The sequence below is a fragment of the Enhydra lutris genome, unplaced genomic scaffold, assembly GCF_002288905.1.
Source record: "Enhydra lutris kenyoni isolate GAN:26980312 unplaced genomic scaffold, ASM228890v2 scaffoldscaffold9, whole genome shotgun sequence".
NCBI classification, from domain to species: Eukaryota; Metazoa; Chordata; class Mammalia; order Carnivora; family Mustelidae; genus Enhydra; species Enhydra lutris.
In genome coordinates this window covers 21,484,791-21,500,455 of record NW_019154093.1, presented here as the reverse complement: position 1 = coordinate 21,500,455, position 15,665 = coordinate 21,484,791, and the positions used below count along the sequence as shown (strand labels likewise).

General features: G+C 41.2%; 2 protein-coding genes across 2 annotated transcripts in view; both read left to right on the top strand.

The window, feature by feature from the left end:
- The window catches only part of LOC111143212 (thioredoxin domain containing 12), a 31,901-nt gene extending 16,928 nt beyond the window's left edge, over nucleotides 1–14,973 (top strand). Inside the window, exons 2-7 of the mRNA XM_022496777.1 lie at nucleotides 2,051–2,111; nucleotides 8,467–8,519; nucleotides 9,309–9,382; nucleotides 11,437–11,506; nucleotides 12,238–12,321; nucleotides 14,118–14,973. Coding sequence (XP_022352485.1) covers nucleotides 2,051–2,111; nucleotides 8,467–8,519; nucleotides 9,309–9,382; nucleotides 11,437–11,506; nucleotides 12,238–12,321; nucleotides 14,118–14,197 — 422 coding nt within the window. The 3' untranslated portion in view covers nucleotides 14,198–14,973. The remainder of the gene's footprint in view (nucleotides 1–2,050; nucleotides 2,112–8,466; nucleotides 8,520–9,308; nucleotides 9,383–11,436; nucleotides 11,507–12,237; nucleotides 12,322–14,117) is intronic.
- On the top strand, nucleotides 3,528–5,778 carry LOC111143211 (KTI12 chromatin associated homolog). Its single transcript, XM_022496776.1, has one exon. It carries the CDS (start codon nucleotides 4,190–4,192, stop codon nucleotides 5,252–5,254), a length of 1,065 nt encoding a protein of 354 aa, XP_022352484.1. The 5' UTR covers nucleotides 3,528–4,189; the 3' UTR covers nucleotides 5,255–5,778.
- Nucleotides 14,974–15,665: the final 692 nt, after the last annotated feature.

The following is a 15,665-nucleotide window of genomic DNA, read 5'->3' as shown; positions in this document are numbered from 1 at the left end:
TGGCCATTTACCAGCTCTGTGACCTGGTACATGTTATATAACTTCTCTGAGCCTTTGAAGTCTCAAGCTGTCAAGAATAACAAACAAAGCTGCTCTTTATTGATCATTTATAAAATGCTAAGCAGTGTACTGATATTTATAGTATTTCTTATGTAATATTCAGTAACAAACTTATGAGATGTAGATATTATTATACCTATTTTACTGATGAGAAAACAGAAGTATAGGGAAATATAGAAAGTATTGTTATTCAAGCCAAATTTAAATGAGATAACGTGTATTATAAGGTGACCAATAAATGACAACATTATTATGATCACTTAAATTTTCCAGATATAAAATTAAGTCATTTACATGATATGGCCTAAATAAGATTCACTTACTCAATAAATATATTTTTTAAGATTTTATTTATTTATTTGACAGAGATCACAAGTAGGCAGAGAGGCAGGCAGAGAGAGGGAGGGAGGGAGGGGGAAGCAGGCTCCCAGCCGAGCAGTGAGCCCGATGTGGGGCTCGATCCCAGGACCTGAGATCATGACCTGAGCTGAAGGCAGAGGTTTAACCCACTGAGCCACCCAGGCACCCCTCAATAAATATTTTTATGGAGCACTTACTATGGCCATGTTTGTGCTCAATGCTGGGGAAACTGGAAGGAATAAGACAGATATGGCTTCAGCCCTTAGGGAATTCCCTTTAGAGTGAGGGAGACAGGCACATAAACACAGTTCAGCCTGGGAAGTACTGTGATGAGGCAAGAAGGTGGTGTTTGGGAGTTAGAGTAAAATTTTTAAAAAATATTTATTTGAGAGACAACGAGTGCATAGGCATGGTCACAGGAGGAGGGGGAGGGGCAGAGAGAAAAGTAGACTCCCCACTGGGCAGAGAGCCTAATGCCGGGCTCAATCCCAGGACAGTGGGATCATGATCTGAGCTGAAGTCGTATGCTTAACTGTGCCATCCTGGGAGTCAGGGAAGATTTGCCAGAAGTAAAGATGCCCTCTAGATTTGTACTTGAAGAATGAATTGGAAGTGAGGGGGAAGACCAAGGAGGCAGCCAGTTTAAGGAAATGAAAGTAGTTTTGTATATAGGATTTTATTTATTTATTTATTTATTTATTTTTTTAAAAGATTTTATTTATTTATTTGAGAGAGAGGCAGTGAGAGAGAGCATGAGCGAGAAGAAGGTCAGAGGGAGAAGCAGACTCCCCGTGGAGCTGGGAGCCCAATGCAGGACTCGATCCCGAGACTCCGGGATCATGAACTGAGCCAAAAGCAGTCGTCCGTCCAACTGAGCCACCCAGGCGTCCCTGTATATAGGATTTTAGACAAAGCATAGAAAGTGAGCCTAGGGAAATGGGCAGATTCTGAAAGTCTTTGTAAGTCCTGCTACCAGAGTTTGACCTTTCCTTTTAGGTAATTGGAGAGTCTCTGAAAGGTTTTTACTCAGCAGAGATGTGATTTTAAAGATCACTCTGGCAGAGTGAGGGGAATAATAAGAGGAGCTTTAAATACATTATCTCATTTAATCTGCACACCAACACTAAGAGGTAGCTATTATTATCTTGACTTTAAAGATGAAATTGGGACTTGGAGAATTTACTACATTCACACATTTAATAGGAAGTGGAGTCACATACCCATGTATTTCTGATCCTAAACCTGTGTTGCTGTATTGTATCCAACGAGTAGTGATTTGTATGACCTACTTTATGTTTTCTTTGTGGAAAATTCTCATTCATTCTTACAGTATTATTTGCATATTCGGTGTTAGTTTACAAAGCATTTCACAGCCATTATTTAATCTCCTTAAAACTATGAATTATGTGGTGTTATCTCTATTTTATAGGTATGAAAGAAAGCTGAGGCTTGAGGTATGGGACTGTTCATGGTCCCATACACCTAGAAAGTGGTGGAACTGGGACTTGAACATGATGCTCTTGACAAAGGAAAGATTTTTTTATGCGTATTTTATGAATAGGACACGTTTCTTTTTTGGGTCTTTGTCCTTTATTCACCAGTGAATGTTTATAAGGCTCTTTCCTTCCAGGTTTTGGAGATCACATTCATTGGAGGACACTAGAAGATGGGAAGAAGGAAGCAGCTGCCAGGTACAAGATATGGTTTTAGGTTATTTATGGGGGAAGGGGTGCCTGGCTGGCTCAGTTGGGTAGAGTGTGTTTATGTTATCAGTGAGGCTTCTTACCCAGGTTGGGCCTAGAGATTACTTTTTTACCTAATACATTCAGTAGGTTATATATGCTAGCAAAACATTTTCCAGCCATCAACTTAACATTAATTACAGGTGAAGGTTATGCCAAAACAGAGCCAGAACTGAGTAGTTGCCTGATGATAACACTACTACTACTACTACTAAGTGCTTATTATGCACCAGACACTGAATTATGTGAATTAACTCATTTAATTTTCACAACAGCTCTTCTGAAGTGGGTACTGCTGTTACCTTCATTTTAGAGATGAGAAAACTAAGGCACAGAGCAGTTAGGTAACTTGCTTAAGATTACACAGCTAGTAAATGGTGGAGCCGAGATTCAAACCCAGCACTCTGGATTCAGAACCTGCACTCAAGCAGTAAATTATATTGCCTAATAGTCTCAAGTTGAATAGTCTTAACTTTAAATTATTTTTAGTCTATCCACTGATGCAAATAACTGATAAAGGAGGGAGAAAAGATAGAGCAAGGGAGGGAAAGCTAAAGCACTGATCTAAGTGCTTTACATGCATTAATTAATTAATTATATTTATTAAATAAATTATTTAATCCTTATAATCTATGCGGTTCAGCCTTTGAAATAAGAACTGTTGTTATTACTTTATGGGAGAGGAAATTCAGACACACAATGATTAAATAACTCGTCAATAGATTACACAGCCAGTAAGTGACAGAGCCAATATTTGAATGTTCTCTACTGTAGTATACTGGAGAGACACAAAGACCCACACACTTCTGCACCTACAAAATTACAGTTGACTTCTGAACAATGCTGGTGGGGTTAGGGGTGCTGACCGCCCGCTTAGTCAAAATCTGCATATAACTTTCAAGTCCCCAAAAACTTAACTACCAGTAATCTGTTGACTGGAAGCCTTACCGATAACATAAGCAGTCAATTAACACATAGTTTGTATGTTATATGTATTGCATACTGTATTCTTACAACAAAGTAAGGTAGAGAAAAGAAAATGTTAAGAAAATTATAAAGAGAAAATACATTTATAGTACTGTGCTGTTAAAAAAGTCTGCATTACAAGTATATCTGTACAATCCAAACCCATAATTTTTCAAGGGTCAACTGTATCTTGTTAGAACAGATCCTACACCTTCATGGCTCTGAGTCTCACACATTCTGTAGAATAGGGTTGCCAGATTTAACAAATAAAAATAAGGATGCCCAGTTAAATTTGAATTTCGGGTAAGCAAGAAGTAATTTTAAATATGTCCTATTCAGTATCTGAAACATATTAAAAACATTTTTTTTTTTTTTTGTTTTTCTGAAGTTCAAATTTAACTACGCATCCTGTATTTTATCGGGCAGCCTTACCCAGGAGAAAAAATTCTGTTAGCTTTTCACGTTCTAAATCAAACGACTATTCCTGCGAGCAGTTTGTTTTCCTCTTCTCTACTTTTACATCCCAATCTACTCTATCCATTATAGTGTTATCTTACTCTGCTTGTAGGTGCTTGATTTTTCCCATTCAGACCCTTAACCTCCTATGGGGGGAACTGCCTGATGTTCATTTCAGAATTCCCAATCATGGAGAAGTTAAATGATTGAAAAGGTTATTGAGTAAACAGTTACTGAGAGTCACTGGGTGTAAGGTATGAAGTGGAACTAACATTTGTGAATGGTCCTTTTCCTTTTGCATGCTGAATGTAGTGCTGATTGTTAGTGCTCGTTAAGGCCCTATTAAAAATTGTTGGGCATTGTTTTTGGCCACAGGGAGAATCACATTTGACATAAATAACTGCTGTCATTCTAGTTTCCATCACCTTTCTGAGATAGCAGGTCCTAGAGTTAGTTGGGGTTTCACTCGTGTTCCCATAGCAACAGTAGGTCCGTTAAGCCTCGAGAGGGACAGGAAGTGCAGTTTGCCTTTCCGGCTTGCGTCCGTGACATTTACACCCCGGAAGTTGACGCTACGCCGTTGCACATGGCCGCGCCCTGTAAGGATGCCGCTCGTGGTGTTTTGTGGGCTGCCGTACAGTGGCAAAAGCCGGCGCGTGGAGGAGCTCCGAGGGGCTCTGGCGGCTGAGGGCCGCGCGGTGTACGTGGTGAATGACGCGGCGGTGCTGGGCACGGAGGACGCGACCGTGTACGGCGATTCGGCCCGTGAAAAGGCGTTGCGCGGCGCTCTGCGAGCTGCGGTGGAGCGGCGCCTGAGTCGCCACGATGTGGTCATCCTCGACTCGCTTAACTACATCAAGGGATTCCGCTACGAGCTTTACTGCCTCTCGCGGGCGGCGCACACCCCGCTCTGCTTGGTATATTGCGTGCGGCCCGGCGGTGTGAGCGGGGGACCTCAGGTGGCTGGTGCGACAGACAACCAAGGCCAGAACGGCAGTGTGAGTTGGAGGCCGCGCACTGAGGAGAGAGGGAGACCTCTGGCGGCTGGCAGCAGTGCCCTCAGGGAACCCCAAACAGTGGACTTTGTAGTAAGTGGAAGAACCCAGGTCAATGTACCTAAGGAACTGGAGCAGGAGAATACCAAAGCGCCAGATCTTCCAGCTCCTGTGACTCCAGACTTCGATAAAGATGCAAAGGGTGATTCAAGTGCCTTATATCCTCCTGAACTTATGGAGGCCCTAACTCTGCGCTTTGAGGCTCCCGACTCTCGGAACCGCTGGGACCGGCCCCTCTTCACGTTGGTGGGCTTAGAGGAGCCGTTGCCCCTGGCAGAGATACGGGCTGCCTTGTTTGAGAACCAGGCTCCCCCACCCCATCAGTCTACACAGTCCCAGCCCCTTGCCTCTGGCAGCTTTCTGCACCAGTTGGATCAGATTACGAGCCAGGTGTTGGCGGGATTGATGGAAGCCCAGAAGAGCGCGGTCCCTGGAGACTTGCTTAAGCTTCCTGGAACCACTGAGCACCTGCAGTTTACCCGGGCTTTGACCATGGCAGAACTGAGTCGCCTCCGTCGCCAGTTTATTTCCTACACCAAAATGCATCCCAACAATGAGAACCTGCCTCAGCTGGCCAACATGTTTCTGCAGTATCTGAACCAGAGTCTGCACTAACCAAGGCTCCTGGTGTAACCTCCCCTGCTCTCTGTTTTTCTTGATGGAGTAATCTCACAGTCTGCAGAACATGTTGTGTGGCACTAGAGCTGTTGTGACTGGTTTACTTTGCTCTGTGCCAGGCCTTGAGTTTACAGCATTAAGTCGAGACTAGAAAAAAATGGAGAACTGGCTTGGAGATTCTTGGCAAGTTTCTCCAGGGGACAGAGTTCAGGTGGACATGGTTTGTTTAGATTGGGTTCTACTTGGGGTATCACACACTGATGATTTCCCCCATCTGAATGGTGAGAGAGCAGACTGGTTGGATGAATTGTTTTAAAACAGTTCGAACAAGAACTGAAGATGGCCCTGTTCATCTGCACTCACTTTGTTCATACCACAAATAAGTTTTTGAGTACTGTGCCTACTTTTTGTTAGTCTATTCTGGGGTCAGGGGTCACAGATAAATCCACTGGTTTTTGTTCTTGGGAAGCTTTGGTTTTAGTGGAAGTGAAAGACTTAACTATTGGATTATTTCATCTAATAAAATCTTTTAAAAGAAGTAAGTCTGTTGGAATCTTTTTCACTTAATGTAACTTAATATTCTTCATGTAATTTACCTAATGTAATATTTAGATACGTGAGTATCACTGTTATGCCTTTGACCAAAATAGTACTTTGATGGTGCTTAGTGAGAGACTAGATATTTTGGTCTAACCTAGAGTAATTATGACAACTTCTATAACTGTTGTGCTTCATTCTGGTTTTTAAGGCAAATTTCACTTTAAGCTGTTTTTCATTCTTTCATTGATTTCTTTAAACAAATGGTGGATATCTGCCTTGTCAGCATTTGTGATTTTCAGAGATGAATTAGATAGGCTTTGCCCTTGAGAAATTAATAGTTTAGTGAAAAATACAAGTAAACACGATTATGGGATGAAAAGGGTTGGCAATTGCAGGATGATGACAGAATGCTTTGGAACCCCAGAGGAAGAAAGGACTAGTTAGCTGTTGAGAGAAGGTAGTTTTGGGAAGGCTTCATAAAGGGTTGATATTTGAACTGTCACTCTAGAACATGGGTCAACAAAGGGTCAAATATCAAATATTTTAGGCTTTGTAGGGGATAAGGTCTCTGTTGCAGCTTATTAACTATAGCGCCTTGTATCACAAAAACAGCCATTTACAGTAAGTATACAACTGAGTATGAGTGCGTTTTAATAAAACTGCACTGAAGTGTGAATTATATTGAATTTTAACATCACAAGGTACTATTTTTTAGATTTGTTTTCCAAACATTTAAAAATGAAACTCCTAAGTCTGTTGCAGGGAGACAGGTAAGAGAGTTCAATGTAGTAAATGCTGTGATCATATACACTGTATGATGGTGTGGTGATACAGGGGTTGGATGAGGGAGAAAGCCAATGGCTGCTTACATAGGACTCTCCTACAACTTGGGGTTTTAGCCTTGAGAGCTTAAGAGCTTCATCTGGCCAAGACTGGTTCAGTAATCCACCACTGGCCAAGGTGGATTATGTTGTTCATCATTTTAAAAAAGAAAAAGTTTTTTCTCCCTGATTATAAAAATTACATTTAATTATAAAAAAATTGGAAAATGCAGAAAAAAATATAGTAAAACCATAATCCCATCATCTAGGGATAACTGCTATTATGTTTTGGTACGTTTCTTTCATTTCCTTTTAGGAATGAAAAAAGTTTTTTTGTATGTTACAGCTATACAGAAGCAGGCAGTAGGCTGGATCAGGTCTACAGACTGGTTGGCTAAAATCTGCTCTAGAAAGATAAATAGGAATTTTCTTGGGAGGGGAGGGAGCAAGGCATTCTTAAATGCTCTGTAAATGCATGGAGTCATTAAAAGGATGGGCTGCATTGTTGGTGATGCGTTTCTTGCTCATCAGGCAATCTTAGCCACCATTTGTTAATACTAGATATTTTGGATGTATTATAATTACATGTGATATATTAGATGGTATATGATATATTAGAATTCCTGGGTGAATTGGAGGTTTGGATTAGGCAACCTCTAAGGTCTTTAACAACCTCTGTTCTCTGATTCAAAGTTAGTTGATTATTCATTGTGGATTGCCATCCTAAATTGAAGTAAACTTTAATGGTCAGGAAGAACATTGGTTTTGGAGCCAGAATTAATGAACTTAGCTAGTAAGTGGCAGAACCTAGATTTTATGTGGTCAGATATTTAATCTCTTAGAACTCTTAGTCTGTTTTTCTCCTTTCTTTTATAAGAACAATAATATACCTCAGGATTGTTGTGAGGATTTTTTTTAAAAAAGATTTTACATATTTATTTGAAAGAGCGAGAATAGGAATAGGGAGAGGGTCAGAGGAAGAGGGAGAAACAGATTCCCTCCTGAACACGAGGAAGGAGTCCATCCCGGGACCTGAGATCATGACCTGAGCTGAAGGTGGATGCTTAACTGACTGAGACACCTAGGCACCCCTATATTTGTTCTTTAAATTTATTTTATTTTATTTTAATTATTTTTAAGATTTTATTTATTTGACAGACAGAGATCACAAGTTGGCAGAGAGGCAGGCTGAGAGAGAGAGAGGAGGAAGCAGGCTTCCCACTGAACAGAGAGCCCAATGCGGGGCTCGATCCCAGGACCCTGGGATCATGACCTGAGCTGAAGGCAGAGGCTTTAACCCACTGAGCCACCCAGGCGCCCCTTTAAATTTATTTTAAAGTAAGCTGTATGTCCTACGTGGGTCTTGAACTCAGGACTCCAAAATCAGGAGCACATGTTTTTATTGACTGAGCCAGCAAAGCACCCCTGTTCTAGTTTTTAATTTGACATAGCAATGAAAAGTTTTATTAACTTTTTCAGTGATTATATAACATAACATTTAGAAGTACTGTAATTTGATGTTTCCTTCTCTTAGATGTCTTTTCTCCCTAGCTTTAAAACCCAAATTTGCAGAATTTAGGAATTCCTGACATTTCAGGAATGTCAGAACATCTCCCTAGCTTTAAAACCCAAATTTGCAGTATTTAGGAATTCCTGACATTTCAGGAATGTCAGAACTTACTAATAATTGTACTACAGTAATCTATAATATTTAGGTTGCCTAAAAATTTTCTTAATCTAAGTCATACTACATTGTACATTAACCTTTGTCTTTATCAGGTGGTCATTTTATTAGGATAGACTTAAAGAAGTGGAATTACTAGATTGTAATTTCTTTGTTTTTTTAAGTGGGTTGCCTCTGATGGTGATTATCCACAAGTCCTGGTGTGGAGCTTGCAAAGGTAAGTGCAAATAATCCAACCTCCAATGGGTTCTTAAATATTAACACTTAAAAAATAATAGCACAGACTTTGTCCTAGCATTGCTGATAGCTTTAAGGAATACCAAAGAAATATATGACATAGATTTCTTGTCCCCAAGAAGTTTGCAGTTATCTATGCAAGGGATTGGAGGGCAAAACAATGAGATACGGTTCGGGAGAGTATAGGATTAAGTGCTACAGTAGTCATATGGACAGTAAATATAGGAAACAAATATATAGAGACATGAGAAGTGTTTAGGGAAGTCTGAAAAAGGTGGAAACCAGAGTTATTTGTGACATGTGTTTTTCTGCTGGGCCACCTTGCTACTTCCCAGTCAGCTTTTTTCTTTTGTTTGGTATGCTACACTCTACAGAATCCTAACTGGAAAAGGAGTATGAAATTAGTGCAAATAGTGTAATTATATATATATATGTTGTGATGTTACTTTATTGTCTATTACTTCAATAGAAGTTACTGAAATGTGGCTATAAAAAGCAAATAGAAATAATTGTTTTCATTTGTATGCTATTATCCATATTTTATAAGTGGGATAAAAGCTTGAGAGAAATGAAGTCAGTCACTCTGGTGACATACCTGTGTGGGTAAGTGACAGAAGCATGACCAGAATTTAGGTGTCCTGATTTCTGGTTGTTAGGAGTTTAAAAAAAAAAAAAAAAAGTTTCATTTATCTGAATCAACTTAACAAATTAGGGCTTGGATTTGACAATGAATGTTTTCATGTATTCTAAGATATTTTTTCCCTCTTAGCTTTGAAGCCCAAATTTGCCGAATCTACAGAAATTTCAGAACTTTCCCATAATTTTGTTATGGTGAATCTTGAGGTAAGACTTTGAGAGTTTCTCCTTTCGGCTACGATTTTAAGTCTTTGTTGTTTTAAAATTATCATCATTAATGGTATAAAATCATATTCAGCAGAGCTGGCTTCCTGTATACAGTGTTTTACTCTTGACCTCTAATACTAAGGCCTGTGTGTCAGCTGTAGAAAGCTGTCCAGCCTCCACTTGTCAGAGGAAGAGAGGAGAAAGGGGATAAGATGACTACATTTTAAGGTCCCTTCAATCTTCGCCTAGGATTATGACATGTTTTACATCATTGTATGGCTGTACTAGAGGTACATGCAAGACACAGATCCCTATGTGATGCAGTTGAGCCCCTTCTCTGTGCTGGGTTTGTATGCACAATCTTCTGGTTTCTTCATTAGATAGCCTTTATGTACTTGGCATAGATTATAGGTCTGTTACTATCAAGTGAGATATCAAATTTTAGAAGGGATTTTTTTCAGCCACTGGGACTCTATCTCTGTTTTACAGAAAGAGCATCTTGGGACTGAAGGAATTAGGTGATTTAGCCAAGTTCAGAGAGCCTAATAAGTGATAAGAATAGGTACTGTGACCTAACTGCTGAGTTTTAGGCTGTACTCTGCAAGTAAGGGATGCTTGGATGCTATATGATGAAACGTCTAGCCCTAAGTTTCTGTGAAGATAGCATTACTTAAACATAGGACTGGAAATCTTTTGAGGACACTAATGGGGAATGTTGAGGCAGCTAAGGGATCGTAAAGGATTGCCGTATGACTAGTAGATAGTCTGAATGCTGACACACCTCACTCAAGGCAAAATTATATTAGTTTGGAGAAATCCCATTTAACTCCTGAAATGGGATCCACACCAGAAATGACAACAATCAACAATACTGTTGATTTCTTATGCATATGAACTTTTTATCACTTTCTAAGTTAGAACCATCACTCAAAGGAAACAGAAATGTCTTAACTGGGCATCCTCCAAATTCAGACTTTTCTTCAAAAGAAAGCTAACCATGTGGTTATATCTCCTGGGAGGACTATAACTCCATAATTATAGCCAAAATATCAGTCTCATTAATTCATTGATTCAAGAAATACTGTGTGCAAGTCACTGATGTGGGTATTGGGAATCAGCGATGGAAAAACAGATAAAATTCCCCACCCTTACTGAAATTACGTATGGGAAAATGAATTATAGGGAGACAGACAAATCAGTTAAACAAAATATGTCAGATGATGGTAAATGCTATGGCTAAAAATAAAGGGTGGAGGGAATAATTTGCAATTTTAAATAGATGGTTAGGAAAAAAGGTGACATTTGAGCAAAGATTTGGATCAAAAAAGAGAGTAAGGGGTGCCTGGGTGTCTCAGTGGGTTAAGCCTCTGCCTTCGGCTTAGGTCATGATTTCAGAGTCCTGGGATCGAGCCCCTCATCGGGCTCTCTGCTCTGGCGGGGAGCCTGCTTCCCCCTCTCTCTCTGCCTGCCTCTCTGCCTACTTGTGGTTTCTGTCTGTCAAATAAACAAATAAAATCTTAAAAAAAAAAAAAAAAGAGTAAGCCATGTGGATAATGGAGGAAGTAAGTCCTGGCAGAGGGTAAGAACAAGTGCAAAGGCCTGAGCGAGGTGCATGCCTGGCTTGTTTAAGGACAGCAGCAGCAAGCAGGTCAGCATCATGGAAAAAGACTGAACAAAGGCTAGAACATAAAGTCAGAGAAGTGCCCAGGTGGCAGATTATGTAGGGCCTCTTAGGCCACTTGGGACTTGGGGTTTTACCCTGAGCGAGAGGGGAAGCCCCGGAAAGGTTTTTTGTTTTTGTTTTTGTTTTAAGATTTATTTACTTATTTGAGAGAGAGCCAGAGACAGAGAGAAACAGCGGGGTGAAGGGGCAGAGGAAGAGAGAGTCTTAAGCAGACTCTGCACTGAGTGTGGCGCCTGACTTGGGGCTCGGTCTTACAACCCTGAGATCACAATCTGAGCTGAAACCAAGATGGCACCACCCAGGCACCCCACCTCTGAAGGGTTTTGAAGAGGAAAAGGACATGATCTGACTTAAGGTTTATACTTAATAGGATGAAGAGGAGCCCAAGGATGAAGATTTCAGCCCTGATGGGGGTTATATTCCACGAATCCTTTTCCTGGGTAAGGTGAAAGATCTTAATCTGGGGATCTGTGTTGTGGAGGGAGAGATAAAGGAATCAAGGCACCCACTCTATTTAGCGAAACTGTACGAGGATGGTTAAAAACAAAACAAACAAAACCAGTTTCAAGAGAACGGGGGAATTCCCAATGCCAGAACTTCAAGTCTGAAAGGAAATTTTTTCCACTAGCTAACTGTTTTTGTAAACAGTGACAGAGTACTGATCATCCATTATTCATTTGCGTATTAGCCATATGTCAAGCACTGGTAGGCACTACAGGGACAGAGATAAGCTACAATTCCTACTCTGTACTACAGTTGCACTCTGATCTCAGTACAACTGAGACAGCAGAGTACTGTAACCAGACAAATGTCTTTCCACAAACAATTTACAAAAGATGTTAAATTTAGTGGCCATCTACTCTTTGCTTGGCGTTCTGCTGGATTCTATGGGGGACACAAATAGAAATGTAGAATCCCACCATCATCAAGAAGAAAGGGAGCATGCCAGGAAGAGAGAACAGCATAAGCCAAGGCATGGGGGACATGAGTTCAGGGAGCTGCAAGGAATTCACTGTGATTACAGCAGAAAACACAAGGGGTAGAGTAGTGAGAGAGTGGACTACAGAGATGGGCAGGTCTCATTTTCTAGAGGGCCTGATGTACTATATAGCATTTGAAACACCTCTTTGTTGTAATTATTGCAGTCCTTGTCCCATTTTGTCTGTAATAGATCCCAGTGGCAAGGTGCATCCTGAAATCATCAATGAGAATGGAAACCCCAGCTACAAGTATTTCTACATCAGTGCCGAGCAAGGTATGGTTATGTTGAGAGAGAGAGGACGGAGAATTGCTGCTGAATTTAAGTAAAAGGGAGCACATGCAAGGTCTGTGGGAGGAGACTCAATGCTATGTGTTAGCTGAGCATCTCCAGCGTGACTAGCTTTTGGCTAGAACCTGTGTAGAATATAGGAGAAAGATGAGACCGAGCCCCTTCCCTAGCTGCTTATAATGCAGTTTGGAGCTAACAGAACAGAATTCAGAGGAGGGGGAATGCCATTAGGTGATCAAGTCTAAAAGGTTTCATAAATAGTAAGCTTTAACTGGACCTAGAAGGATAAGGATTTGTCTCTATGGACAGATATGAGGACATTTCAAGCTATGGAAGCAAGGGTGGGGGTATAGCCCAATATGGAGAGTACGCAGGCTTGCTGGAGGACACAGTGACTGGACTGAATCCTGAAGAATGAGACCTAGCCAGCAGAAGAATGCAAAAAGCATATTCCAGGCAGAAAGAATAGCATCAGCACAAACAGGTGAAGGAAGGTTGAAATCATGTCAGGCTTTCTTGTTCTCTAATCCTTGAGCACAGTCATTCTGGAGGCAGGAGGTTGGAATTCATGTTAAGTACTTTCCCTGTTTTCCTTCCAGAGTTTCTCCTGTCATCTATAAGGGGGGTTGTTTGCTAAGCCGCCATGTGTTCCACATTGCCATGGTGTCAGGTTGTTGCTCACTTTATGTTCTGAGTCCTTGGAACTCTTGTTTCTCAGAATAGGGAGAGGAAGGAGATCTGGCGAGGAGATAAACTTGCCAGATCTCCTTCCTATGGGTAAGGAGAATGTCATCTTCCTTACCCAAATGCAGATCACTGGAGGCTGGCCTTAGAGGGAAATTTCCCACATGGGAAGGGCAGCTAGCTAGATATTAGGTCCCCAGCTCTTGACCCTGGAGATTCACCTTCTCTTTAGAATTTCATCCAACTTGCCACTGCCATCATCAACTTTTAATATGTGAGTCCAAATATGGACACAAGACCTTTGCTGAATCCCCCATGACTCAGCCGATGTGGAACTGGAACATCAAGCCTGCCTTTACTAAAGGCTTCAGCACAGCAAAAGGGAAATAACGAACTACACTACTTGTCTCTTATGAGGTCATAGGCTGGCTTTCTGCGATTTACAGACTTTGGCTCAACCCAGCTCCTGGCCTGTCACTGTGTGGAGAGCCTATACCAAAGCAGCTGCCCTTCTTGAAGCTGTGTTGACAAGAAGGATGTCCTAAGATAGTTCGGCTCTTTTTTTTTGCCTGAAAACTTGGCTGCTTCTCAGTGTAGTTGGTGCTGGAAATGACTGCCTCCTTCATAGAAGACCATACCTCCTCTGAGCACACGCACATACTCACCTGTAACTTCCACAGGAAGTGAAATAAATGCAGCATTCATCCAAATAATATCATGGGATGGGCGGAGGGTGTTTTCTCTTCCCTTAACGATGACAAGTGAACATCTGTAGTCTGTGACAGGGATTCAGCTCTAATCCTGGAGGATAAGCCATAGTAATTGGTAGTATTTTTGTAGTATTTCATAATTTATAAAGCTCTTTTATTATCCATTCATTTAATTTTTTATAATAATCCTGTGTGAAGTAAGTAGCATTCCCTCATTTTACAGATGGAGAAACAAATTCAAAGAGATAATTGACTTGCCAGGACTCAAATCCAGAATTAGATCCTGTGCTCCTGTAGTATTTCTCCTATAATAAAATCTGTTAGTTGCCAAATGTCAGATATTAAAAACCTGCTTCATACTCTCTCCCCCCAATCTTTATTTCACAGTTGTTCAGGGGATGAAGGAAGCTCAGGAGAGGCTGACGGGAGATGTCTTCAGAGAGAAACATCTTGAAGATGAGTTATAACATGAATATATCCTTTCTTTCATCAGAGTTAGTGCTCTGGAAGGAAAGCAGCAGGGGAGGGGATATTGAGGAATCGCTCAGAACAATTCAACCAACCAGGAAACCTTGCTCCTGCCTACATGGGGAGGAGCGCTCTCACTGTGGAAGACTTCTGCTGACAGGAGCTGGTCTCCACGCTTGTGGATCCAGCAGAGTGTGGCAGACTTCCTTCTCCCGCCTCCTCCTCGATGTCTGTCACTGAACGTAAAGAATGACAGCTTTTGACACAAAACTTGAGCCATTTGGAGTTGTACTCCTCACAGTTCAGTATTTGAATCTTTTTCCATTTCCTCCCGCTTTATTCACCTTGGTGGTGAAAGGAGACCAGTAGCATCTTTTCTACGGTATTAAAATTACAGAAATAGTTCATCATTTAAAAAAACAAACCTAAAGGTAAAACAGTAATTCTACCCCCACTGAGGAGACCAGCCTATTTCTTCTCCTTTTCTCCTGGGAATAATCTTGGGCTTCTTCCTGAATCCCAGTAACTTCCATCCTCTTCTCCTGCTTGGGCTTCCCTGTTTGCACGCATGTGTATGCAGGAATGGCTGTGTGTTTGGACTCAGCCCCAGCTGGAAGCATGCTTTCCCCTGGTACTGTTACAGAAACAGAAACCTTCAAGCCCTAGGTGGAGCCATTTTTGTCAAGTCGTCAACTGTATTTTTGTACTGAGGTTAACAAAAAAATTTAAAAATACTAATTGTTCCATTAAACTTTAATAAAACTTTGAAAGGAAATGAGTTGTGATGGCCTTTTTGTTATTGGAGAATGGAGGGAGGGATGGAGATCACTTCAGGAAGAAAACTAACCATGAGGGCCTGATCTAGGATTCCTCCCACTCCTGCTCCTCCTACATTTAAATGGGCATCAGAGCTCATCTCTTCTGCTTTTTAAATAGCTGAATTCCTTCACTGTTACTGTTACTGTTTTCCTGCAGGGCAGGCTTTTTCTATTTCCTGGACTATCTATTATGACAGCCTCTTAACTTGCCTCCTTACGCCCAGTACTCTCTCCTTCTACAATCCATCCTCCTTGCTTCCCACACCCATCTTCTCAAAATGCAAATGTGACAGGGTCACTCCCCTGTTTAAAGCCTTTCTTGTCGCCTCAAGGCAGTAGTATTAACATGAGATATTTGGGCCTCGGTAAGTGTTGTGTGTGTGTTATCTTATTTTTGCGTTTAGTCCTAACAGCCCTATGAGAAAATTACATAACAATCTTCGTTTTACAGAATAATTTGAAGTATACAATGAAACCGAGGCACAGAAGAAAGTCGAGATCTTTACCATGGTCTTTAAAAAGCTGCCTGCTTGGGGCACCTGGGTGGCTCAGTGGGTTAAAGCCTCTGCCTTCGGCTCAGGTCATGATCCCAGGGGTCCTGGGATGGAGCCCCCGCATCATCATCATCATCATCATCATCATCGGGCTC

Excerpts from the sequence above, each read along its gene's own strand:
- LOC111143211 (XM_022496776.1), top strand. The coding sequence starts at position 4,190 with ATGCCGCTCGTGGTGTTTTGTGGGCTGCCGTACAGTGGCAAAAGCCGG.